Source organism: Coturnix japonica, chromosome 1, assembly GCF_001577835.2.
Source record: "Coturnix japonica isolate 7356 chromosome 1, Coturnix japonica 2.1, whole genome shotgun sequence".
Lineage (NCBI taxonomy): Eukaryota > Metazoa > Chordata > Aves > Galliformes > Phasianidae > Coturnix > Coturnix japonica.
Genome location: NC_029516.1, coordinates 131,253,757 through 131,280,593, shown reverse-complemented (window position 1 = coordinate 131,280,593; position 26,837 = coordinate 131,253,757). Strand labels below are relative to the sequence as shown.

Genomic DNA, 26,837 nt, shown 5'->3' with positions numbered 1-26,837 from the left:
TGTGTGAGGTTGAAGAACTAAGGATCGTATGCCTTTCCAATGAAGTATTACAGTGATACTTCCTTTAGAGTCAGCCCAGCAACCTGAGCACTAAATCCTCGCTTGAAGAAAGTACATTAAAAAACATAAGCTAAGTTGGAAAACCAGAGCTGTATTTTAAAAAGTGATAGATACAATATGTTTAGGTAATACAGGCTTCACTTTGTACGTGCAATGCTTGGGCACTGGAACATGCTCCCCAGGGCAGTGGTTGTGGCACTGAGATGCTGGAGTTCACAAAGTATTTGGGCAGTGTGGTCAGGCATAGCATTTCATTTTGAATGGCCCTCTGTGGGGCCAGGGTTGGGCTCAGTAAACCTTGTAGATCCCTTCCAGCTTGCGATATTCTATGATTAGCCTGTGAGTCCTCAACCAAATTGCTTTTGCCATGCTACCAGAGAGGTAACCTCTGCAGTGATACCGTGGCTTTCAAGCAGCTCTGTAACTCCTGAAGGGGCAACACACTGTTCTGCCTGAGGTACCTTGAAAGTTGATCCTGCTTTATGCACAAGTAGAACAAGATGACCTCCAGCATGCTGTTCCAACCTACGTTCGTCTGTGACTAATGTAAGTATAATTTAATAAAAGCTTTGTGTAACTAAAGCAAAATAGAACAAGCCATGCTGCTTTCTTGTGTGAAATACAGTGGATTTGCTACGAGTGGAACAAATTCCAATGCTGCTCTTCAGATTTTGCAGCATTCCTCTCCCTCTCTCTATTATTTTGGTAACAGTAGCGAATTCATATGTGAGCTTCTGGTCTGTCAGGGCTCATTTCAGCTCACTTCCCAAATCTGAAGAAGAATGCTTTTGGATAAGTCATTTAAACCCATTCCTTTCAATAACTTATACTGAATATATTTAGAGGGAACACAGAAGTATTACTTTTCAATAATGTAAATTAATATTTTATGTCCACTTCAATTTATATGAGCATATAAAATTTTCAATTTTTATGATTTATACACAGAGCTAATTACAGTCCATTGTCAAGACAGCTTGAAAAATCAATGTAAAAACTAACAGTTACACATAAATGAAAGAGAAGCAAAAAGTGCAGCCACAAGCTATTACACATATAATGAAAATGGATTTATTGCTTAAGTCTCTTATTACCTTCTATTATTAAACCATTAAGAAGGTCCTTTAAGTTTAATCCAAACTGAAAAAGACACATTTGCGTGCATGTATATATGACATTCCAGTCAAATATGTATTAAATGAACATCTTGAGAATTAAAACTCCAGAAGAAAAATAATTGATTCCCACATCTCTGACGTTAGTATTACATACCCATCAATACATTAGAAAATACATACTTGAAGTTCACAAAATATGGCAGAGTCATTAGTTGGTTTCTTTGGAGCATGACCTGTATATTCAATCATAGAATCGCCAAGGTTGGAAAAGACCTCCAAGATCACCCAGTCCAACCATCCACCTGCCACCAATATTTCCCACTAAGCCACATCCCTCAGTACAACATCTAAGCATTGCTTGCGCACCTGCGGGTTTGGTGACTCCACCACCTCCCCGTTCCAGTGCCTGACCACTCTGAAATCCAAACAAGCACAGTCCCAGTGAAATAACTGGCCAAGAAACCCAACTGCAAAGCTGTGCTTTATGGTTATGCACGAAGAGATTCAAATATGTAGATTTCTAGAGCTTTGCACCTGCGTATTGAAGTGATTACATGTAATTAGCAATGTGATTATCAAATGTGTTTTCACATACCGCATGTAATTAGACTTACGGAAACACACTACATTTAGAATGTTTTAATGTAGATAAACTTTGAGGGCAAAAATGAAGTGTTATTAACAAAATACAAATTACTTAACCTCTAATGTGCTAGCCTCTGCTTCTCTTGTATCTTTCTCTTTGCAGGAGGATTCCCAGACATGTAAGCTTATTGCAGACATGAACCGGAGGCATGAGTTCTGCAGGCTTTTTATACCTTATCTGTACTCAAGGTGAGTGAAAAATAAGACAACAAGATCAACGTTGGATGCATGCTGTCTTCATGTACAACCCTTCTCAATATCATCATAGTATCACAGTATCACAGTATCATAGTATCATAGTCTCGTGCGGGTTGGAAGGGACCTTAGAGAACATCGAGTCCATCCCCCGGGATTTGAGCCTCTGTGTAGCAGAGCGGCACTTCTACCACTTGCGCCACAGGGGGATTCAAACCCGGGCCCCGGTGTTGCAAAGCGGCATTCCTACCACTGCGCCACCAGGGCACACTAAAATAAAATAATGTATATGGATAGATACTTGGCTAATTTCTGAGGTTACAAACAGATATATATGGTAAACATTTGAGTAATAACTCATTGAAAGCTAACAAAAATTATATTTATCCCTGAGTTTGTAATAAAGCTGGGTTCCATACTGGAATTACTTAAGATGAGGGGGGTGACGGAGCACTGGAACAGGCTGCCCAGGGAGGTGGTGGAGTCTCCTTCTCTGGAGATATTCAAGACCCGCCTGGACGCCTACCTGTGTGACGTGGTGTAGTGAACCTGCTTTGGCAGGGGGGTTGGACTCGATGATCTCTAGAGGTCCCTTCCAACCCCTACACTTCTGTGATTCTGTGATTCTTTCTGATTTCCAATTTACTTGATCATAACTTCCAAGAGTAACTGAAGTTAAATCAAACGTGCTGCCTGTACTGGTCATTTACATTTGCTAATCTGCTGTTAATTCCATAATACTGATAACTATCTCTGACAGTTCTTACAAACAGTTTATTATAATAGGCTGATATATGTACACATCCTGAAAGAATTACTGTTAAATAATAGATATACTGTAGGTCTACTAAGGGACTAAAAAGGAGTTGCTAGTACTGGCAGTCCCAACAAACCTTTCCAAAGAAGATATCCTAAAATTTCTTCCAAAGAAAGTGTAAGCTCCCATCTTCCCTAGGTTTTTACTATAAAACTGCGGGTCTCGGAAACTTCCTTAAAAGAATGCAATTCTGAAATTTCTGGATAACTTTAATACTTCTATTTCTTATCAACTGGGGGAAGAGATGATAATTATTTTAAATACATCTCTATTTAAATAAAATGGCACGTATATCTTTATGTTATAAGCATCAGTTCACAGTGTTGCATTGTCTGCTAGCCCTCAGTTATGCTTGCACACAGTCATGGGCTATTACTACCAGTAACAGTTCAATAGATCAGATTCTGATATTTCACTCGCCATTAGGAATCTGCAGCCTGCAATATGATTATACTGCTGTATGCTACTTCTGTCCACTCCTACCAACATAATTCATATTCTGCCTTTTCCTTTTGCCAGAAAATGATGTACAGTGTTAGTAGTTTGTATGTACATGCATCTCTTTACTGAAACATCTCAGGTGCCCACAGACTCCTGGTCTGCACTAGCTGCTTTGTCTAACCTGTATTTTGATCTCCTGTTCTGACAGCCCGAGAATTATTCCCTTGACTTTTTTGCCATTTTAAATCTCAAATAACACTTGAACAGTCTTCATGTCAACTATCTTTCTGAATTTACAGTTTTCATCTCTAACCTGACTGTGGTGAACAATTTTTCTTCCCTCTAGTAGTTTTCCTGAGACTTTGGTCTGTCTCAGACAGACTCCAAGGCCAACAGATCTTCCCTTTTATTAAGTACTAGAGGAACAATTCCTATATTTACATTTCTTGCCACAGTTTGCTATTGTAGGTTAAGGTTCCCAGTTATTCTGTTTACTACGCTTCCCAGCATACTTAATCCATAAAATTACTGCATAAAATGCAGTAAATTAATACCGGAAGCAGATGTCTCAGATCAGGGCTTCATACCGAGTGCCACTTAGAATACAAATAACTTTTCTAAAATCACAGAATCATAGAATGGCCTGGGTTGAAAAGGACCACAATGCCCTTCTAGTTTCAACCCCCCTGCTATGTGCAGGGTCACCAACCACCAGACCAGGCTGCCCAGAGCCACACCCAGCCTGGCCTTGAATGCCTCCAGGGATGGGGCATCCACAGCCTCCTTGGGCAACCTGTTCCACTGTGTAACCACCCTCTGTGTGAAAAACTTCCTCCTAATATCTAACCTAAACCTCCTCTGTCTCATTAAGACCATTCCACCTTGTTCTATTCCCCTTTCCAACGATAAGTTTTCTAGGTTGGTCATATTTGAGATAATGGGAAATTCTACTGCAACCACAGCTGCGAGGTAACTTAAATCTCTTCATAATGAAACTTGAGTCCCTCTCGAAATTACTGGGAGTCCAACTGAACTTATAACTAGTAATGGGAGCATTATTTTAGCTACCTGGGTAGGACAAACTAGAGAAGTACATATTTCCATTCATAGGTTTTTTGAAAACACACACGGAATGACATTAAATCTTTGTATAATGGAAGAATCACTGATCACATGCCTTTAAGTTATTAAAATGATCCAAGAAGAAAAATGAAATTATAGAGAAAGTACTTATTCGTTATGGAGACTGTACCATCCTTCTATGAATGTGTTTTTCCGATAGAACATTAAGAAGTTTCTCAAGGGAAAATAAAAAAGAATTCTAAGAGATATGTGTAAACATTGCTTCCTTATTGGAAACTATTCTAAATACATCTTCATGATGACCAGCACTGTTGAAATAATGCCTCCGCCAAGTGTGTAGGGCTTGCAGAATTGTATGGTTGAGTGAGAAAATCAATTGAAAAGGAAATACTGAAGAGAAAACAATGAAGCAATGAAGCAGTATTCCATCTGGACCAAAGTGGTGCTATTAACTCTGCTTCTTATAAAACTAGAGGTAAATAAGAAAGAGTAAAAAAAATTAAAAAATTAAAAAAAAATAAAAAATAAAGAATCCCAAGGAAGAGTTAGAGTCTTTCTCAGAAAGGAATGAATTGGTCTAAATACACAGCAGCACATAAACAATGTTTGGTCCATGAATTCAAACTTCAAAGTATCCAGGTCAGCCTGTTGAAATGAATCCAGGTAAGGTCCAGTAAGAAGTGGCAACCCAGAAAGTGATAACAGTTCAGAATTTGCTATGATTTTCAGTGAAGTGTTGGAGGTCAGTTATAAAAGAAAGGTTCAGGCTTGCAGACAGCTGTGAAAGCCAGATAGAGGTGCTGAACGTTGATCCCGATCTACACTTCTCTCCATTTTCCATCTATATCTCACAAAGATCAGATGAAAGAGATGAAAGAGTCTGAGATCAAATAGTACAGAAATCACTTTTTTTTTTTTTTTTCATCTTGGGAAGGGAGCCTTCCTGGAAGACTTTCTGTTGTTGCTATTAGTGCTTTTTTTGTTGTTTATACTTGATTGGTTGGTCTTTAAAATTACATCCCAAAGGCTAAAAGATGGACAAAAATAATGGTTATGTCATGTGGATCAATTTTAATATTACTTCAGATTAATTTCTCAAGAGACACTACAATTTTAAACCTCATACAAAGCTGAGATGGGGTTTTGGATCAAGTTAGACCTCAATTATCCATATACATATAGAAGTCAGTCCTGAAGGAAAAGACAAGGTATGCCCTAAAAAAACTTTGCAGACTTTGGTAGTTTGACTTCTAGACACAATCAGAAGTGCTCCAGCTAAAGTGATGGTGGGATAGATTCTATTTGATGGGGATGGGCAAATTAAGATTACCTGAAAGAAAGCAAAAGTTTCTTTGTGCCGTGATAGGAGGAAGAAAATATTGCTACAATGCATGTCACCAGGTGGCAGTGTTACACAGTCTTGCAGCTCCTATGTTCTGTTAGAAAATGTGGGGTCCTGGAAGGAATACCGATAGGGATATTTGTTAGTTTTTGTTAGGCAGAAGGGATTTCCAGTCTCTCTCTGCCTTGATTTTCCTGTATCAGAATCAGTTCTTGGGATGATATTGAAATCTGGGGACTTGAACATTGGCATGGGCAACACAGTCTTTAAACAAGGGAATGTCTTGGGTCCTGTTAGGTTGCTCTTTAATGGGACAAACAAAAGACCAAGTGCAAATTTAGTGGAGATATCCACTATATCATATTGACATGATTGACACTGAGTAGGTCTGTAGCGCTTCTACTTGTACCAGAACCTGGACAAGTGTAAGTGGATGTGTACAGATTATCAAATAAATACATTACACTTTTTCTACAATAAGGGTAGTGAAGCTTTGGAATGGATTGCCCAGAGATGTGGTGGAAGCCCTGTTCCTGGAGATGTCCAAGGTCAGGCTGGACCGGGCTCTGAGCAACCTGATCTAGCTGTAGGTGTCCCTGTTCATTGCAGGGAATTCAGACTAGATGACCTTTAATTGTCCCTTCCAACTCAAACAATTCTATGATTCTAAGATTCCTTGATATGCCTTTGGTCTCTAATAAGTCAACAAAAGAAGCTCCTTACCCTAGAGTCTGCATCATAAGTACTGCAGCATTCAAAGGGCTAGAGACTGCCAGGAGTGTGTCAGCAGGCCTAGATTTTTCTCTGCCTGCAACAAGAGCCGATTGCTGTGTGTGACATGATAAATGATGTCTTTGTGTGACACATTTCAGTTGCAGAACAAGCATATACAAATGACCCTATGTTTAGTTTTCTGAGGATTACAAAAACCAAACCCCAAAACAAAACACCCTGCATTTCATACTCTGCCTGCCCCCTTTGCTGCAGGACCAGTGTTTGCTCCTTGTCATTTGATCTCACACTTACTCAAGCAACTTTCCACTCGCTGACTCTCACCTGGCACATTGTGAAGCTGTGCATATCTTCTTGAACAGCAGCATCAGCCAGAGGCTGGTATTTGGCTAATTTGCAGTCAGGGATTACACCTCACATCATTCTTGCTACAATTTTGTTTGCAGCTGGACACTAGCAAGGCTCGCCATTGCTTGTTCCTGGCAGCCACCATGTTCTCTAGGCAGTGAAAGCCAGTAAGCCCCTTGCATTGGCTACAAAGAGATTTTCTTTGCTAGCAAACATACTGGAATTCAACTTGAAAATTGTAACACTTGGTTATGTCGCAGTGCAAATGGCAAGAGAGAAAATAGTTTTTCCTTCCTTAAGTTATGAAATGTAAATGGTCTGGTGGTCTAGTCTACATTAAACATTCTCAGAATCTTTCTTAGATACTGAAGCCATATGTCGTGCCACGACCTGACCTGCACTGATGCTCTCAGCGATTGGAAATGTCTTCTGGAATGGTTTGACTCCCAGAGTGCTTGACACATGCCAAAACATGTCAGAGCATTTTATTATTGTTTACTTTACTTTGATAGTGCTCATCCATCATAGTGCTTTTTCATTTGCTGGTACAGATGCCCACTGTGTATCTTTTGCAAGAGCAAAAGATGACCAAGTCTTCTGGGTAGAAAAAGGTCCACCTGTGTCCTTTTTTGGAGGAGAAACTATCTTCACAACAATTGTTACTCAACATAAAAAAACAAAAGTCCCATGGACAATTTAGCTGAGTCAAACAAAAAAAGAAATGAATAAAATGCTGACTGTCCCAGTTTTCCTAGGTCAGTGTCTTACATGTGGAACTGTCAGCAAGTAGCAGTGTGTAACGTATGACTTGTAGATGTGATTTCTTATGTACTGGAAGTAGCAATGCCGCTTGCAACACCGGAGGCCTGGGTTTGAATCCCCCCTGTGGCGCAAGTGGTAGAAGTGACGCTCTGCTACACAGGAGGCTCGAATCCCGGGGGTTGGACTTGATGATCCCTAAGGTCCCTTCCAACCCGCACCAGACTGTGATACTGAGACTGTGAGACTGTGAGAATGTGATATGAAACATTTAAGACTATGAAACAGTAGTGTAGTGTAGATATGAAACCCATTGTGAACGGATACTATCAGTCCCAGGACAGTGTATGAAAACAGCCTTGGTGACTGAAGAATATAATTTGACCCACATTTATGCATTATCATCTCTCCTCGATTGAAAACACTGCCTCTGAGATGACAGTATTCTGACTAAAGGTAATAAAAGGGGGGGTGTAAGTTCAAGAAAGTTATTGTCTACAGAAAAAAATAATGGCAAGCATGAGAATTGAAAATGAAAGCATCATAATGAATTACAGGACGGTGGACTGGTGACAGTGTAAGGTATAGATTACTTTAAAAGGAAGAATAAAGAAAGAATAAAGCACTCAATGTGCTATTGAAATAGAAGGCTTGATAAGTGCATGTAATAAAATTTAATCTGGCAAAAAATAAGGGAGGTTTATGCTATGAACCTTGCTACAAATTAATCCCAAAGAGATGACCTGAGTTAGCATAAATCTATTAATTTAGCTATTGTGGTTTTACAGTTTGCATCCATGTGACAAGGGAGACACCCGGGACTTGCTACGCAGAGAAAAAAAATGGTGTATGGGAAACCTCAACTGTCTACAAGTGTTGAAACAGCTCAGGTCAAGTGGTGATAAATAATTTAAAGAAACCATTGTGATGGAAGTGTCGCTTCAATTTTCCATTAACGGATCTAATAGATTTTAAACTTTTCTGACAGGTAATTTCTGGATGAAATCATACTTTTGCACCTTTGTTTCATAATATCATTTGCTTACTCATGCATTTTGTACAAACCTCGGTGTCGGCACAGATACTGCTTTAGATGCCCATTGATTCTGGCTGGCCAATGTAATATTGACTTCTAAAATAAATGGTAAGAGTGCCAGGTTTTGTTTTTAGCAACTCAGAAAAAAACCTGTTGTGTGTTACCTGTGAAGTGCCAACCAGAAGGAACGTTTTGTGTTGGAATTTAGTAAAACACTGTGCTTGTATTCTCACATCAGTACTTCTCTAGCAGGAACGACAGAGCTTTGCATGCTGTTTTTAACAGGGGGATATACTCCACCTGGAATTACAATGAGGAATAGATCTCGCTGTACTTATTTATCTCATTAATTATTTTCTTTGAACAGCTGGTGAACTCTGAGCTATACTCTGCGAATATTGTGTCTTGAAGAAATGTTGTGTAAAAAATAAGAGAAACCTCAATCTTGTAATTGTTAGAAATGTGTGGAAACTTCATTCATTTTGTAACAGTACCTCAAAACTAGACTGCAACTAAGAATGGATTTTCCTTAAAAAATTGAGTCGCCATCCCTGGTTGTGTTTAAGAGCCGTTTGGATGTGGTACTCAGTCATATTATTTAGTGTAGGGTTGTTAAGAGTTAGGGTACTATGGTTAGGCTGCGGTTGGACTTGATGATTTTCAAGGTCTTTACCTGGGTAATTCTATGATTCTATGATTCTTAAGCTCTTATTGGAGACTTACAGATGAGATATATTTTAAAGGGAAAAATGTTGGGATTGAACAGTATTTGCAGTCCTTAGAGCTTTGTTTTGAATCTAGTCATTTTCCTATTAAATCAATGGAAACAAAACTAAGTTCAAAATAACTCTTATCCTTGCTTTAATCCTTGCTTTATTGAAGCTGGCAAGCGATAGCCATTGACTTCTACAGAACCTAAATTTTATTAAAGTTTAATCCCACAGGCCCTTGCACTGTGACACACCTCTCTAAATGAGAACATAAAATGGTATCAAATAGAAACACCGCATTCTCTTCATAGGGATAACGCCATGTGGGTACCTCTTGGAGACCCTGGCTGCTTCTCTAACTGGGATTGCCTTCAGTAGAGCTGTCATAGATCATAGAATTACCCAGGTTGGAAAAGACCTTGAAGATCATCAAGTCCAACCGCAGCCTAACCTAGCCTGTCAGTATTCCTTACGGTGTGACTGAGTGGGGGCTGGATGTACTCTGAGCTGCACAGCTACGTAAAACGCGGTCTGCAAAACATCATTAGGAATATTAAAATTCATAAGCAAAAGGCTGTCTGGGAGAGATGCATAAGCACATTCATTCATGTGTACTTCTTTTTTGCCAGTTTCAGAAATGTGACAGGTTTTTAAAAGTCAAATTTTTTTCATCTAAGCCTAATTATAAATACTCCTACTTCTCCTGTACGTCCTTTCTGTCCGATAATATATATAGAGAGACAATCTTCACCAATCAGGACCTGTCTTATCCAAGTCTGAATAAATGTTAAATGTAACTGTGCTTCACAGTTTCTCTGTTTAGCAGATTTACCTTTGATCTCCTTTTCAGGGAGATGAAGGTACTGTGTGAACAATCTGATACTTAATGAGAATATCTTAAATTGCAGTAGCATTTCTGTACCTCACTGAAAGCACCGTGAGAGATAATTCAGTCTAAATACTTCAGCAGTGCTTTTATTCCAAATGCAGATTTACCAACACAAGCCATGCCAGAGCTATCTGTTACAGAAGCAAGGCTATATTTAATGTTGTTTCTCTGTTTTGACATTTATTTGTTAGGTAATGAATAGGCTAAAAGTGAGAACAAAGTGCTTCCATATCTTACATTTATAAATACGCAGCTGTCTGTGGCAGAGGCTCCATATCAGCTAGTAAAGGAGGAGGCAATGCGCTTATGTCCTCACTTAGGAGGCTGAGGCTGTGCAAGGGGAACATTCACCAGACAGCCCATGACATTTCATTTGAGACACAAGTGCATCTGTCTTAATGTCTTGGCAAGACCAAGGTCTGCCCACTCTCAGCCTAAACCCTAACAGTGCAGCGGGATCCTGGCAGTGTGTGTGCAGCTCATTCATGTGGTTGGGGTCAAGGCGATGGGGGATGGCGGAGCAGGAAAGTTATTCTAGCGCTGCCAGATATCTAATGAATCCCTCGGTAAATAAAGCCATGCCGTGATTAAATACCTTCAGAGCAATCAGCTCTGACATGAAGCACTTTACAGAATCACAGAATGACCCGGGTTGGAAGGGACCTCAAGGATCATGTAGTTCCAACCCCCCTGCCTGGCAGGGCCACCAAACTTACACCTTTACTAGATCAGGTTGCCCAGGGCCCCGTCCAACCTGGCCTTGAACACCTCCAAGGACGGGGCATCCACAACCTCCCTGGGCAGCCTGTTCCAGGGCCTAACCACTCTCCTAGTGAAGAACTTCCCCCTAACATCCAACCTAAATCTCCCCTCTTTTAACTTAAAACCATTTCCACTGCCAAGACGGGACTCACCGTGCGGGCCGGGACGGACACCCCGCTCACCTGTCGAAGCCTCTGATTGGCTGCCTTCCTCCCCGCCCTCACTGTTTCATTGGCCGGTCCCTCCGCCCCCTCACGCGCTATTGGTCTGAGTCTTATACCTGGAGAGGAGAGAGGAGCGGCTCCCACCTCCTCCTTATTTCCTCACCGCGAGCTCTCATTGGCGGTTCACTCGGCGTGCTAGGCCCGCCCATTGGCTACTCCGGCGGCCCCTCGCTTCGATTGGTCTGCGGTCGGTTCGGGAGGCTGAGCGGTGCGTTCGGGCCGTAGAGTTGTCAGCGGAGCGGAGTTGCGGGCTGCCGTCGTTCTGCAGCGCGGAGGTGGCTCGCGGTGCCTCGGCTTCTATCGGCCGGGACGCGGGGATGGCCGCGTCGGGAGGGCCACGCTGAGCCGAGCGACCCCGCGGGGGCCATGCCACCGGCCGCCGCGAGGGAGCCGGGCGGGACGGCCGCCCCGCCAGCGCCCGGCAGCGCTTAAACCCACGCCGTGCCCCGCGCGTCGCCATGGACGAGCGCTTCAACAGGTGGCTGCTGCCGCCGCTGCTGGCTCTGCTCTTCCTGCTCATCGTCTATCAGTACGTGTCGCCCGCTTGCCCTGGAGCCGCCTGCCCCCGCCGCCCGCCCGCATCGGTCCCCGCCGCACGCCGCGAGGGGCACCCGGCGGAGCGGGACGAGGAAGAGGCGGCGGCCGCAGTGCCGCGGCTGGAGCCCAAGTTCCCGTTCGCGCTGGGGGAGCTGTGCCGGAGGGTGGACTTCGACATGAAGGGCGACGACGTGATCGTCTTCCTGCACATCCAGAAGACGGGCGGCACCACCTTCGGCCGCCACCTGGTGCGCAACATCCAGCTGGAGCAGCCCTGCGACTGCCGCGCCGGGCAGAAGAAGTGCGCCTGCCACCGCCCGGGCGGCGATAAGGACACATGGCTCTTCTCCCGCTTCTCCACCGGCTGGAGCTGCGGGCTGCACGCCGACTGGACCGAGCTCACCAGCTGCGTGCCCGCCGCCATGGAGCGCCGCGGCTGCGCCGGCAACCGCACGCTCAGGTCAGTGCCCGAGGGAGGAAAAGCCTCCGAATAACTCGGAATGGCTCGCGTTCTTGCCGGGTTTCTATGTCTTGGCGCCCTCCTTCCCCTTTGCCGCCTGCGAGGCTTTCCTTTCTCCTCAAACTTCTGTTAATCCCCGGCGTGTGCAGCCGCGTTGAAGGGAGGCGGCGGAGCGAAGCGGTGCCCGACTTTAGGCAGGCGCCGTGCGGGTGTGCTACCTCTCTTCGTGTTCTGTCCCGCGATTCTGTCGGGTCTGGCAACGAGTCTTGGAGTTTGAAGCGGAGAAATGGTCCAAGGGCAGCTGCTCTGGGCACAGAACAGCTCGAGGTGATGCAGTGGGTTGCGAGCTTTGTTCTGGTTTATTTATCTTTAAGCCGTTTTCCCCGGTTGATGGGAGTGATCCTGTCTTGTAGGATAGCTCCCGAACGTGTGCGGTAATGAGGGAACAGTGGTATTCTCCTGAACTTTTATCTGTTAGCGACTGTAACTTCGGTATATGTAAAATACTTGAGGGAAATGATACTTTCAGTTGCACAGCTTTACAGGTTATGTTTCATTTTACCACCCATTGAGTCTGAAGACTTGATGTTTTCAGAGGGACTGCTGACATATCATTTTATGTGCGGTATTGTGGAAACACATGTAGTCCAGCAGTGTACAAGGGCTCACTTTCATTGGCCCTGTGCATCAAGCAGGTATCTTCAACTGCTCAACCACTGCTGGCTTATTTGATATGACCAAAACGAGGCCCTTCACACCTCAAAGCCAGACACATGTTCCAGTCAGGATAACACAATGCTGGTTGCTGATGACTTGGACTGGACTTTCAGGGTACAATTAGGACAGTTCATACAATTTATATATTAAAAAAAAAAATAAAAAAATCAGCTTAGGATAAAACTTTGAAAGTGTTTTCATGTGCTAGCAGGAGAGAAACTCAGTGAATGTCTTGGAGTATGAGATAATTTAATGGTAACTCTGCAGCTTCAAGGAATATTGAATAATAGCAGTGTAAGCCAGGGAAGGGAGGACAAAGAGCAGTGCTCACAGCAATATCTGAGAGCACACAGTCTGTCCCTGGCAACCTCTCTTCCTCTCGTATGGAGAATATTAATAAGTAAATAACCAAATGTTATTTTGAATCAAAACGGTAGCAAGTGGGAAGTAAAATTGGTAAAGTAGCAGGTTTGATACTTTAAAATTAAGGAAAAAACCCATTACATTAGGACAATTTATAACTTTGAGTTGAATTACAAAGGAGAACATGGGAGTTATTTAGTGGATTGTAAGTAATTATTCTGCTTGAAGAAAGACGACTGGTGACAGAGCTACAGCTGAGAAGTATTAATTTTTGTTCTTGTTCCCTTAGTTAGGGAATGGTTTGGTTAGCGTGACCTCCTAGGTGAGCTTTCTGGGGGGAAGTACTGTAAATAATGTTGAATCATTCCATTGCTTGCTCTGTGTATATTCTATGCTGTGCTGGCACCTTTTGCTTTTTAATCTTAGCTTTCTCTTTATAGTTGGGTAGCTTGAGTTCAATTTTTTTCCAAGGAGTTTTAAAATGAGCTATCAGATAACCCTGAGGTATGGTTTGACTCTGCTGTGAATGCCTTTGCTGCTGGTAAAGTTGGAGTCGAGCCTAAAATGCTTTGCTGAAGGACTGTACTATTGAAGGCTTTTTAATGTATGAACTGAACATTGAGCGTAAGGTGTCTGTGTGCCTAAAACAAGCAAGAGACCATCGCATGAGCCTAAAATAGAGCATAGTGATTCTTCTTTGTTTTTTCCTTTTAAGCTATCTTATAGAGATTTTGAAGGCATTTTAGATTTCCTCAAATATATATTTTTTCTTCAATGTTCCAGCTATGTAGTAAAAAATTTAGACTAATTTGGGTAAATATGACACAATTTTCTGTGTGGGACAGTGGGACAAATCATATTATGTGTTTGATCATTTGTGTAATATATTTGATGTAATGGGGATGCATTTCTAACTTCAGTTTTCCTTCATAGCAAGGTATAAACTCTTTCAGATCTCAATACATGTAACTTCAACTACCTATATAGATCTGTGTGTCTTGGAAACTTGCTCCTTGCAGTGCCGGTAATAGTAATATAAGTCAAGATGAAACAAACGAAAGCATCATCAAACAAGAATACATGTTATTGAGTATTCTATTTGCTATTATGTTAGATTAAGTCCTGTCTTTCAATGTAGGTATTTAGAAGAGTTGATAGAAAAACCATAGTTAGAATTTGTGGGAATGCAGGCTGTGTGGTGGGTAGAGAAAGAATGGAGGGTTGCCCTAAGGGTTTCATGAAGTATGTGAAGCACTACCACTCCTTGGATTATTTCCTTAAAAACACTGCTTGTGAAAGAGATTTTAGGCCAGAAATCTCATCAGGCTGTTGAAGGGACTTCAATAGACAGAAGCTAAAATTGTGGGTCAGTAACTTTGAACTGTTTCAAGCCCAAGAACGAACTTTTAGTTTTGATGCCAGTGGACTGTTGCATCTGTGATACAATGATGAGATGATACAAAGTGTCTTGTGTCCAGGCTAGGTACTTCAGAGTTGTTGGGGAAATTAAGTCATGGCCTGAAACAGTGGTTGAACACCTGGTAGAAAGGCAAGGCCAGCCCAGGGGAGCTCAGGTGCAAGCAACGCAGCTGAGTGACTGGAAGTGGTAGACCTGCTGAAGAACCAGAGGTGTTTGCAGAACGCAGCTATTAATTTCTAGCACTGAAGTACATCTTTCACCTTACTGAAGTTGCTGTCTGGATGTTGAGACGAATATGCAGTTGGTACAGTTGTAAATTAAATTATTATTTGCAACACTGAACTGAAAACTAAAGTAATAATTAACATAATTAAGGCATTGTGACTTCTCTCACAAGGATGCAATAGTTTACACAGGGAGGTTTCTACATCAGTAACACCATTCCCATATATACTTCAGAGGATTTTGTTATATCCACTGTCTATAATGTGGGTTATTTTCTTTGTCTTTCAAAAACAGCTGTTAGAATAGAAAGTAATTCTATTCTATAGAAATTAACTATTCTGTTCTATAGAAAGTAACTCTATGGCAGTGCAGAAAGGTGAATGATTTTAGGCTGCCTCTTTAGACAGTGGAGAAACACAGGTCTGAAGGGTGTGAGGTATGATGAAAGGAGAGGCAGTTCTTCTCAGGGTAATACCATGGAAGGCTGTGATGGGTGTCTAGATGTTGAAAACCTGGTGAGGAGTATTCCTTAACCAGGGCTGCAGTCAGTGGTCCAAGATAGTCGCCACTCAGGTTACTGGATTGAATTTGTGATAGGTGTTGCTCCTTCTCTCTGCTTTATGTGTGGTAGACTAAAGGGAGACCTTAAGACTTCTTATCAAGGCACACTTTCTCAGTTGTTCGTCTGTAATATCATTAATAATTACACGTTATTATTTATTGTGAGTTTCATTGAATGGGGGAAGTAATATTTTTAAACCACACACTTGGAAGACTATTTCATTGGAACTGTTGTTGTCTAATTTTCTTACATGAAGCAGTGAAATTAGTCTAATTCTGTAAGCCTCATGAGCTTTATTATCAGTACTTTAAAGTCTTCTGAAGTATCGATTTTCATTAATTCACTTCTATTATACTTTCCAATTCTTAAAGTCTGTTTAACTCTGTTACTAGGAGGAAGTATAAATCAGCAGTGGACCCACAAGTTACAGAATTAAGAAAGGTAAATAGAAACCAGAAGATTCCTTTTTCTTCTGTTGCAGTCATATTGAGGTGTTTTTTTTTTTTTCTTTTCTTTTCTTTTCTTTTTTTTTTTTTTTTTTTTTTTTTCCCAAGGCTCTAACAAGAGCATAAGATGGGCTCCTTCCTTTGCAGCCATGGTAACCATCATCATCACGAAAACGTAAGAGTGCTAATTAAAAATTAAGGCTATGCTGAGGGTAATGGGGAGAAGAGAATAAAAAGCTGTAAATGTTGCTAGTATTAAAACTGGAAAAAAAGCAGAGAAATGCTCTAGTATGCCTTGGTGTCTTCTACTGAAGTGAATGTTAGAACCAATGAGCTCTTATAGGTTTGTTTCTTTTGCCTCCCTTTCCTATGTTTAAGGAATAGGAAGGATAAAAAGTGTTTTGAGATCTTGCTACTGACACTATTGTGTTTGGTTTGTTTATTTTTTGTGTTGGTCGCTTCAGAGGAACCTCTGGTAACTCCTTCAGGGGTTTCATTGCCCTTCTTGCTAGAAAGCGGTGTTGTCTTCCCTCCAGCACTTAATGTGGATTTTCTGAAGAACATAGAAGAAAAATCAATCTCTTTCTCTTCATTAGCCTAGTGGGTACTTTGGTTCTTTGGGAGTTCTCTTTCAGCCTTCTCCTCTGAAAAAATAACCAAATCTGGCTCATCTTCTACTTCTTATAGGTCATTTGTTTTGTTTCACTTCTTTGGATTTGTGCCAGTTCTTTTCTTGAAATCATGGTATCACAGAATGGTTTGGGTGGAAAACAGCTGTTCTCCTCCTTTTTATGTGCTCCCTTCAAGTACTGGAAGACCACAATGAGGTCTCCCCAGAGCCTTCTCTTCTCCAGTCTGAACAACCCCAGTTCCCTCAACCTTTCCTCATAGGAGAGGTGCTCCAGCCCTCTGATCATCTTAGTGGCCCTCCTCTGGACCTGCTCCAAGAGCTCCATGTCCCCTCCTGTACTGGGGGCCCCAGCCCTGGGTGCTGTACTCCACATGGAAATCTTTGCTTTTCCAGGTGGAAATGTGATGCTTTAGTGGGGGTACATTTTTTTCATCTGTGTGTATAATAGAATGTGGAGCAGAACAGATTACTTCATTTCTTCTACAAATTGTCTTTCTGGTTGTACAGTTACACTTGCTCATTTTGCAGTTGTCTGACACTGACTTTCAGCTCGAGATTTAGACACTGCTTCTTTTCTCAAAGGCTATTACTTACATTTCCCATTGTCTTTTTATACAACCAATAATTTCCATTTAATTGTAGAGCTTTATGCACATCCCCACTGGATTTTATTCCTTTTCTGCCAATTCACTTAATTTGCAGGATTGATCTGAGTTTTAATTCGTCCTTAGCTTTACATCATTGGCATATTTAAATGCATTCTGTATTCAGTAGCTGTGTTGTTGATGCAAGCATTGAATAGAATTCAATTCCATTGTAATATGCTTTGTTTGATTTAACTTCTCAGAATTGCTTTTCAGGGAGTTCTTCCCCTGGCCCCCCTTCTTTTTCTTCTAGAACATTAGGGTTTTTTTTTACAGACACAACAGGAAGTGTTGTCTATTTATCCTATTTTTAGGGGCATTTCCTTTTACTTCTATTGTATAGGTACCTAACAACTCTATCCAACTTAATTTCTCACTGTGCTTGTCTCCAGTGAGATGACTGCCCTGCATCCCACCTTTAGGAGAAGCCAGCCAATGATTGATGGGAATAGTGTTGAGGTTGGTGCAGCCCTAGAAAATCTTTGACTCAAAGTCTTGTCTTGAGATCTCTGAAGCTGCTGCAATAAATCTCAGCAGGTTGTTGTGCTTGGGGGCTACAAAAATGATGAGAACTCCATGTTTTCTGCTAACTGCTACTGTTAATGGAAGTTGTTAGCACCAATCTGATGAGGAATTGATTGAGTTTTTGGCTTCTTATAATATAGGCAGGCTAAAATCTAGGGAAGGAAACAAAAATACAGTGGAACCATCAGTACCTTGCTCTAGGGCTTTACAGTGTTTTAAGATGGCGGATGGTTTAATTCTTGTGTTAATAAGATGCTTTTAAATTTCTGTTACTTAGCTGCCTGCATTAGAGTAACTTCCAGTCCTCTTGATTACTGATACTAAAACAACTCCTTAGTTTTAGGGGTACGTGTTATTTTGAGGTGCAGTGGGAAAAGTTTGTGTATTGTCATTCTGCTGATAGAGATTACATCTGTAGGCACGGTCATTGGCAACAATAAAGGATAAAATTTAAACTTTCATTTATTATTTTTTTTCTTCTGAGACTGCTTTGAGGGGAGGAGAATGGGGGGGGAATCTGTGCCAGCTCAGCTTTACTGATGACAAAAGCTAAATGAGAAGGGTAGAGAACCATTTTAATTGAGTGTTTCCCCCCTCAGGTGTGCTGGCAGTTTTCATATGTTGCCTTCAAAGTCAGTAACAGGAAAGCATTTCCTCTTGAAGCTTGGTGAAGTGATGATAGTGAACTGAGCTCCAAGCACAAAGACTTTGCTGCTGTCTGTGCAGCACAAGACCTGATGAATGCAAAGGAACCTGTATTCTTTGAAGCATCTAGTATTCATCGCGCTGCCTGCTCTCTGGAAGTACTTGCAGCCTAAACTTAGACTAATTTTTTGATTTAAGTGTTAGGCTAAAATGATTGTTTTAATGTTCTGAGTTGCCTTACAAGGTACCTTAAAGTCCTTTCAACATTTGGTTTTTAAATACTGTCAAGGAAGCTGGTCTGACTTGACCTATCTGTATGATGAAGATTGACATGGCCACTAATAAAAGGGAAAAGGAGATTAACAACGAAACATGTTTTGAACAAAACTGAGGTAGGTGTTGATCTTTCTGAAAATTCTAGAATGACAGTGTTGATAATTCTTGAAACACCAGTGGTCTCTTGCATGAGCTGTGCTTTAGATCTTGGTAATGATTGTTTAAATGGCATGAAGTGTGTTCTTGCACTGATACAGTCTTCAGTCTCAGAGGGCAGTGGTTGCTCTGCTATGAAGCATAATTATTTTCTAAGAATAAATCACTGTGCAAGAATGAAACCATTTAAGAAACATAATGAAGGACTGATGAAACAAATCATGATATTCATAACTGACTTGATGCTTTACTACCTGATTCTGTGAAATAACGTGATAATTCTAGGAAGAGTGGCATGTAGTTTCAGGTCCTGTTTGGTGCTTTTCAGGATGGTACTTGGAGATGCTGACCTTCCTTCAGAGACCAGTTACTTCTTGTAAATATGTAAGCTGGAAACTCAGGAGTGATGGGAGGGAGGCATGCTTAACCAAAAATACTCCTCCGGAATATCCAAGACAAAGTAAGAAACCTGTTCAGTGTCAGCTGGAAAAGTAAGCAAGCATTGTAGAAAACATCTTAACAGTAGGAGTTAAAGAATTGGAAACATTAGCTGAATGGAATGCTAATAAACTACCAGCTCAGCAAGGATGCAAATTGCTAGTTGGTCATCTGGGTGTGGAAGTAGTTTCTTCCAGGTCCTTGGCTATATAGTCAAGAGTTTGACAATTGGTCACCTGCATGATTATAGAAGCTGAAAAAATACTACATTCACTTCAGCAACAATCTTCAATGGTATCACAACTGGGATTAAAAAATATTGGTTTGGAGATGTAAAGTGGGGAGTTGGGATGTAAACCAAGGGGAGCTCAAGGTCACTCTTATGAAAGAAGCCAAACTTCATTGAATTGGAAGGAACTTTTGTGGGAACTTCTAATGTGAAATCTGTGTATGTGGTATATATGATATACTTCAAAGTTATTGCCACTTTTAAGAAACAGAATATTTTAAGTTGTAACCTACTTAAGAAATAGTAGTAGGTAGTATGGAGCTGTTCCTCTGCTGTAAAAGCTGAACTTGTGCAGATCAGTTCAGAGTAAGTGCCTGTAGGAGTTAAATCATTTGAGAAATTGGTTGGATATTTCCTCCAGAACTAATGAATCATAAAAGCCTCCTAGAGGGGAGGTGTAGTTGTCACAGTGTAGCATCACATGTTGACTGTGTGTTGTACACTGTTATTCAAACTCCACTGAATAGTGGAAGTAATACTCAATAAAACAACACTGTTTCTGAGTGTTGTGTACCTTATTAAGGAGAAAAAGCCTCTACTTCCTTCACTGAAGTCAGTTGTTAAAGTGGCTCGCAGTGTATCTAACTTCCTATGTATGCTAGTTTATCCAAATTGCATTGTTCTGATAGTTGAACATGTCAAGAATTCCTATGGGGGGGGAAAAAATGTCTGGGTAGACATTGCTATATATTTCCAGGGTAATGGCTGCTTTTTAAAATTGACAGTAATGTATTCATTACTACTATTATTAATTAGTATTAATTGTAGACTTATGACACATACACTAAAATATAGGATATACAAACAGTTTAATTTTCAATGTTATGATCGTCTTAATCATTCCAGGGATTATAATGAACTTCCCATTTACATATTTGGTGTAACAGTATGAATGGACAGAACTTGCTGAGTCTTAGACTTCTATTTTTAGAACTTAGGCAAGCTTAAATGCATGTAAAATGGAATTTTAGAGGTAGTAATGTAGGAAAGAGTACTTTTTTTCATATAACACAGTAACATATTTCTATTGTTATTCTAGCACTGGCTTTTCTTTAAGTGGCAAATAAACTTATATCTCGCTTTGTATATTTTCACACTCAAAAGTAGCTATTTGCAATTCTTGACTTCATTTCTGTGTATTTGCATACAGACTACAGCTGAGGATTTAGGGATGAGTGGAATAGCAACTGATTGTGTTGGCTGAGGAATTCCTAAGAGTAGGAGGTGAAGTAAAGAGGAGCATAGGAATCAGCTGTGAGCCTGAAGTAAGGGCTGAGGCTGGAAGACACCAGAGAAACTAGATGTGCAGCAGGCCAGTCTTCCTCATAGTGTAGTTGTCATGTAACTTTTTCATCCATTAACTAGATCTCCAGTTTTAGTTATGGGACTAGGACCATTAGATTCCAAGAGACTTCAAACATGAGTGAACTTTGCTTACTGTTGAAACCTTGTTGGAAGAGTCTTTTTCAAGCTCAAGCCGTATCTTTTCTGTTGTTGATTTAACAAGGTTTAAATGAGAAGAGTAACTTCATGAATTATTGTTTTTCTCTGCTACTAGTCACTTTTATTTATTGCAGAATTATGTAGGTAGGATAGGATCTCTGACAGCCACTGAGCCCAATTCCTGGCTCAGAAGTACAACTGGAGCAGGTTTCTTTGGGCCTTGTCCACAGGGTTTGAATCTGTGGAGAAACTACAGTGTCTCTGAGCAATATCTTGTAGTGTCTGACCATCTGTAGAGGAAAATAACTTGCCTTTTTGCGTAGCTGAAATTGCCTGTTTTCTGACTTCTCAGTTGTGTAGTTGAGGAGAGTAGGGATGTGGTTTAGTGGTAGATGTGGTAGTTTGTTGATAGTTGGATTGGTATTTTTATGGGTATTTTCCAAACTAAATGATTCAGGGGCTCCATCCTTGGAGGCATTCAGGGCCAGGCTGGATGTGGCTCTGGGCAGCCTGGTCTGGTCTTTGGCAACCCAGCACAAAGCAGAGGGGTTGAAACTAGATTAGCATTGTGGTCCTTTTCAACCCAGGCCATTTTATGATTCTATGAGGGGTTGGTTTCCTCTTGTTTGTGTTTCTGCAGAGTGCATAGAGTAACTGAACATAGCATTTCTTAAAGTGTTCTGGTCCTCTGTAATACATGACATTTTTTTCAGCAAGGTCTTAGCTTTTTTTCTCTGTCACCTATATCCCCACTCTAAAGCTGGCAGGTCAATGAGCATGTATCTGCACACTGCCTTGTTTTGTAGCCCTGCCTCTGACACCTGCAGATTATTTCACATTATTGTATATCTCTTTTTCTTTTGATTAAATTGTCAGATACCTGACAATATGATAAAGAATCCTATTGTGATATGGGTCAGTAGCAAGCATCTAAACGGCTGCTGGGCATTGGTATAGAGTAATAGTAAAACTGATGGACGGCATCTGACAAACAGATTGACTGAGAAGCTTAACTGCAGCCACACAGAACTGCAGCTTGGATTAGGAGACTGTTTGGAATGGTAGATGTTTATCATTCTTGTTTCATGCTCCATTGCTTGTATTTCAGTCCATTATGAGATTTTTCCAAAGAAAATAGTCTAAGTAAATAAAATGAATTAGGAAGTATTCATAGTAAGCGCATTATTGTTGTTAAATTTTTATTCTAAATAAAATTGTGTGTACTTTCAGGAGCTGAATTTTAGCACTACGACTAGAGGTTTTTCATTTTCTTGTATATGGGTAGATAAGAGAAGAGCTCAAAAGCACACAGGGTACTAGAGGATAACTTTTCTGTAATTATCTGTTTTAGTACTTCTCCCACCTCCCCCAGGAGAAGGATTTGCTGTTTCTTATGTTATCCAGGGTTGTCTTACACTTCTGATTTAGCTTCTTGTCAGCCTATCTTTACCCATTCTCACACATTGCTTCTCCCCTTATTTTGCTTGCTCTTCTGCTTTTGTCTCGTGTGCTTTTCTTGTTCACAGTGTACTAGTTTGTTTTGTGTGTACACTGAGCTGGCTGAAGTGGTGCTTGTCTGTATTCTGCTTGTTTGGCAAACTGCAGGCTTGGGTTGTTCAGCTCTGAGCTTATCTGACTGGTTGAAGTTCAGTGGGGCTCTGGGAGTTTTAGCTCTTTGGTCTGAGATGTATGAGGGCTAACTGAATTTACTACTTTAATCTGCCCTAACTTCTTTGTTTTATTGTTCTCTCTGTTCCTAGCAGTACACAAAAGCTGATAAGGAGGAATTGCTGCTCTTCTCTCTACCTGAAACATATTCTCTTTAACTCTGTTTCAATCTGCTTCCTAAAGCTGCTACTCAGTTTATATGGCCGTTTCTTAGATTTGTATTCAGTTTATCTTAGCAGAAGAATATTAAATGATTGAAAGTAGTTTTTATGGTGTATGCCTTCTTGTTCTACTTCCAGGATGTCTTGGAGAAGAAGGTATTTAAGACTGACTTTGATAGTTATTGGAAGAATTGTGCTTTACTATCAGTTGTTGGTCAGCAGTACTGAAATCCCTGCTCTATAGGGTGAGTCCTACAAAGAATAACTTCTTTATGGAAAGGGTTGTTAAGGACTGGAATGGACTCCCCAGGGAGGTGGTTGAGCTACTATCTCTGGATTTGTTTAAAAACTGTCTGGATGTGGTGCTCAGGGACATGATTTTGCAGAGGGTTTTTAGTTAGGGTAGTATGGTTAGGTTGCATTTGGTCTTGATGATCTTTAAGGTCTCTTCCAACCTGAGCAATTCTATGATTCTAGGGGAGCTTTTTTCAGAATATTACCTCTCTTCTGGCCTTATAGTATATTGCAGCCTTCATAGCCACTAGCTTTGTTTGCCTTTCCAGCAGGTGAAGGAAGGTTGATGGGTCCCAGCTCTTTCTCCTTCTCACAGAGGGGAAGAAGGAAGACTGCTAATGCCCCTGGATCCTAGGAAAAAAAGGTAATAGTTTGATAAGACTAGGAAGCTATGAAGTGAAGAAGTTATCTGCAAGTAGGGTAAGAGATAATCCTGGGGTACGCAGAAGGAAATGTGGTCACATGATGGAGACAAAAGGCAAGAAAATCTAAGTAGTAATATCTGTGTTTGCATCAGAACACTGGAATATGCAGAGCTCTATCAAGTGAATTTTCAGCAGCTGTTCTGGCTGGGCAGTGGTTTGTTCTGTCTAGGTTAAATCTGTGTTGCTTTCAAGTAATTGAGAGCTGATTTTTAAGCTGTTAGTTTATGCCTTTTTATCTTTTAATAGAATTTTTCTTTTTTTGCCTCATGCTTCTTGAACTCATGTTGACTATCTGTCTTCCTTTCTCTGCAGTTATGAGTTATAAATTAAGAGAAACAGCAGTTTATGAAGAATGATGAATGTCTAATTCCAAGACCTGGAGCCGTAAGAGCAGTGTGGTATATAGATGCATAGAAGCTGCCTTTATCATTTGCTCATTCTCCTTGAAGTCCTTTCATTCTCTTCTGGCTTCTCAGTTGTGTTGCTCCCTCAGCGTGGTGGTAGTGGCTGTGGCCGCAGCAGTGATTGATGTGGAGGCTCAAGTGCTAGGCAGTTGATGAGTATTTCATGGAGCAGTTAGTCAGCAAACCTGAAAGGGGAGGGAAGTTTTTTTACTCTGTAGTTCTGACCACCGTGTGCAGTGTGTGGTTCAGAGCACTGCTGACAAATAGTTGTTCTGTAAAATATATTTGTCTCTTATAAGAACAAACACACTTTTTGCACTCTTAAAATTCTGTTTTTTAAAAAAATAGAAGCTACTTAAAAATTGAAAAGAATTTCTAAAAGTTAAATCCTTGCGAGTGTCACGGGAACTATGAAGATGCTGTATGGGAGTCCTGAAACTAATGCATGCACTTATCGAATTGAGGTTGGCATAGCAGCATAAACAGCAGGTAGCAAGAGAGGTAGAACACAAAGCTGTTCATGATGTTTTAATGGTCAGATTTTGTCTGCAAGAGCAAAGTTGGAAGGATCGTAAATTCTGGCAGGGTATAGTAAAAATGCAGCGCAACTAAGGAAGGTGTTTGAGGAAAAACTTTCAGAAAGCATAAATCACGCTCTTGGAATGTGAAGCCTACTAGGAAATGTGTAGTGCTAATAGATATCTCTCCTTCAGTAATCTGGAAATCTCATGAAGTTACAGTTTTACCACTTGCATTTGTATTCATCTTTTGAGCTTCAGAGAAGTTCTGGGTCTTTCTTCAAAAGTTGGTGGAGGCAATTATGGAACAAGGTGCGTGTTTTATATTTTCTTGATGTGAACCAGATGGTACTTAAAGGCACTGCTTACCACAACCAGATAGCGTTTAAAGAAGCTCAAGAATTAAACAACCAAAAGGAAAGGGGTATCATCCAGAAAGAAAATGAGTACCGAGATAGTGATACTGTGGATTGTCAGGAAGAAGCTGACTGTGAGGACTTGCAGTAGGACTTTATTAGGTAAGTCATTGCTAAAATGACAGTTGGCGTTCTTAGTCAATAAACGTGTAGTGATGCATAGAAATATCATAGTTTTTTCCTTGTGCAATATGGGCTTTGAGGTGAAATGGTTTATAAGGATTTCGCTGTTGTTACTTACTACTTTTTGAAATAAATGCAGACTCCTCAGGAAGGAAGACAAGTTAGTACAAACTGTAATTCTTTCATGCCTTACAGATAGTGTTTGTCACATCAGATTCAGGTTTCGTGGTTGTGGTTGCCCATGTGGCACTGAAACTCAGTCTTATGCAGACACTTGCATTGCAATGGATGGATTATAATTCCATTGAATCAAAGTAGTCATTATGGAATACGGTAAACTTTGAGTGAAATTTCTGTGAGTTGTACGTGTGTGCACCTTTTAATCCCTTCCATAATGAAAATGCATTTCTTTTTGGCTTGATGAGATGTTGGTATGAAAAGTACTTGCATGTGAGAAGATGTGCTTAGATACATCTGCTATGGTAAATCCTATTCAGCTGAAGTTGTGAATCTGCAAAGCTTTTTATTCAGTCGTACAGCTGCTAGCAAAGGTATGTATGATAGCAATGCTTAGAAATATTACCTCTGAGTTCTTAAAGATGTATAAAGCAAAGAAATCCTTTACTTTCATTTGGCACTTTTAAGATAAAATACACTGCCTTTTGAAACTGTAATTTTAAATCTTCAACTATGAAGCTTTTTAAAGAAACGATGGGATCTTTTTCAGTAATGTTGTATAGTCTCCTAGGACCTCGACCCAGGCTGCACTTACATGTGGAATTATTTCTGCTATGCATTCTTATCTCCATTTTAATATTGAGCATACTAAACTTTGAAATCTCTGGAACTAAAGACTTTATGATAACATAAAGATATAGACATTAATGTCTATAAATACCTGAAGGGAGGGTGCGGGGAAGATGAAGCAAGGCTTTTTTTGGTTGTGTCTAGTGACAGAACAAGAGGAAGTGGACACAAACTAAAGTTGGTGTCAGGAATAGTTTGTGTCAGAGGGGACAGAATGCCCCCCCTGCACACCAGGAGCAGCGCTGCGCTGTGCGGTGCCGGAGCACTGGCACAGGCTGCCCAGAGGCTGTGGGCTCTCCTCCCTGCAGCTCTACAGGAGCCGCCTGGCCATGGGCCTGGGCACCCTGCTCTGGGTGCTGCTGCTGGAGCAGGGGCTGGGACACAGGGACGCAGAAAGCCCTGCCTGCCTCAGCCAGACTGGGGTGCTGTGAACAAGTATAAATGTCTTTGCTTTAAGAATATGAGGGAGCTGTGGTCTTAACTACATTTTTAAAGAATTTTTTGCTGTTTTTCCAAATTTCCTACATTTAACAACCTTTATGAGTACACCAAGGTCACAGAGATTGACTGCCCTCCCTTTAGTAAAGTAATTTCTGTTAGTAACAAACACCATGAGCAGTCAGGGAGCTTTGTCCTTTTTTTGTTTCATTGGAAAAGTGCAATGATGGTCTGTTCAGGAGCGCTGTAAATTTCATGTGGTTTCTTACAATGTGTAATTGCAGGCTTTGAATCTATTTTTTAAATCTAACATTTGTAAAAAATATGTTCTTCTAGAAGGACGTAGCTGCAAATCCACAGGAAATCTTTTAACATTTTAAAAGATTTTTAAAACATGTGTAAACCATCTCAGTTTTCAGTGGGATGTTTGCAAGCTACTACTCAAACGTCTATTTTGATTTACAATAGCAATAATTGTTTTCTTGCCAGGGAAAATTCTAGGAAATTTTCTTGATCTGTTTTGTAAACTCTCAGTTATCAAATCACTTTTTTGTCTGTTCTCTGTTGCTAGATATTATTTATGGAAAAGGACAGGAAGTAAATCAGTTCAGATACTGGGTAGTGACATATCTTTCTGTAATTTTA

General features: G+C 40.7%; 1 protein-coding gene and 1 long non-coding RNA gene across 2 annotated transcripts in view; both read left to right on the top strand.

Annotated features, from left to right (window-relative positions):
• Nucleotides 1-437: 437 nt before the first annotated feature.
• LOC116652752 lies at nucleotides 438-9,165 on the top strand. The gene is made up of 3 exons (XR_004305914.1): nucleotides 438-606; nucleotides 1,927-2,012; nucleotides 8,329-9,165. It is a non-coding gene; the product is annotated as an uncharacterized LOC116652752 (long non-coding RNA).
• A 2,147-nt stretch (nucleotides 9,166-11,312) lies between these two features.
• HS6ST3 (heparan sulfate 6-O-sulfotransferase 3) overlaps nucleotides 11,313-26,837 on the top strand; it is a 264,356-nt gene continuing 248,831 nt past the window's right edge. The window contains exon 1 of the mRNA XM_015851553.2: nucleotides 11,313-12,158. Coding sequence (XP_015707039.1) covers nucleotides 11,620-12,158 — 539 coding nt within the window. The 5' untranslated portion in view covers nucleotides 11,313-11,619. The remainder of the gene's footprint in view (nucleotides 12,159-26,837) is intronic.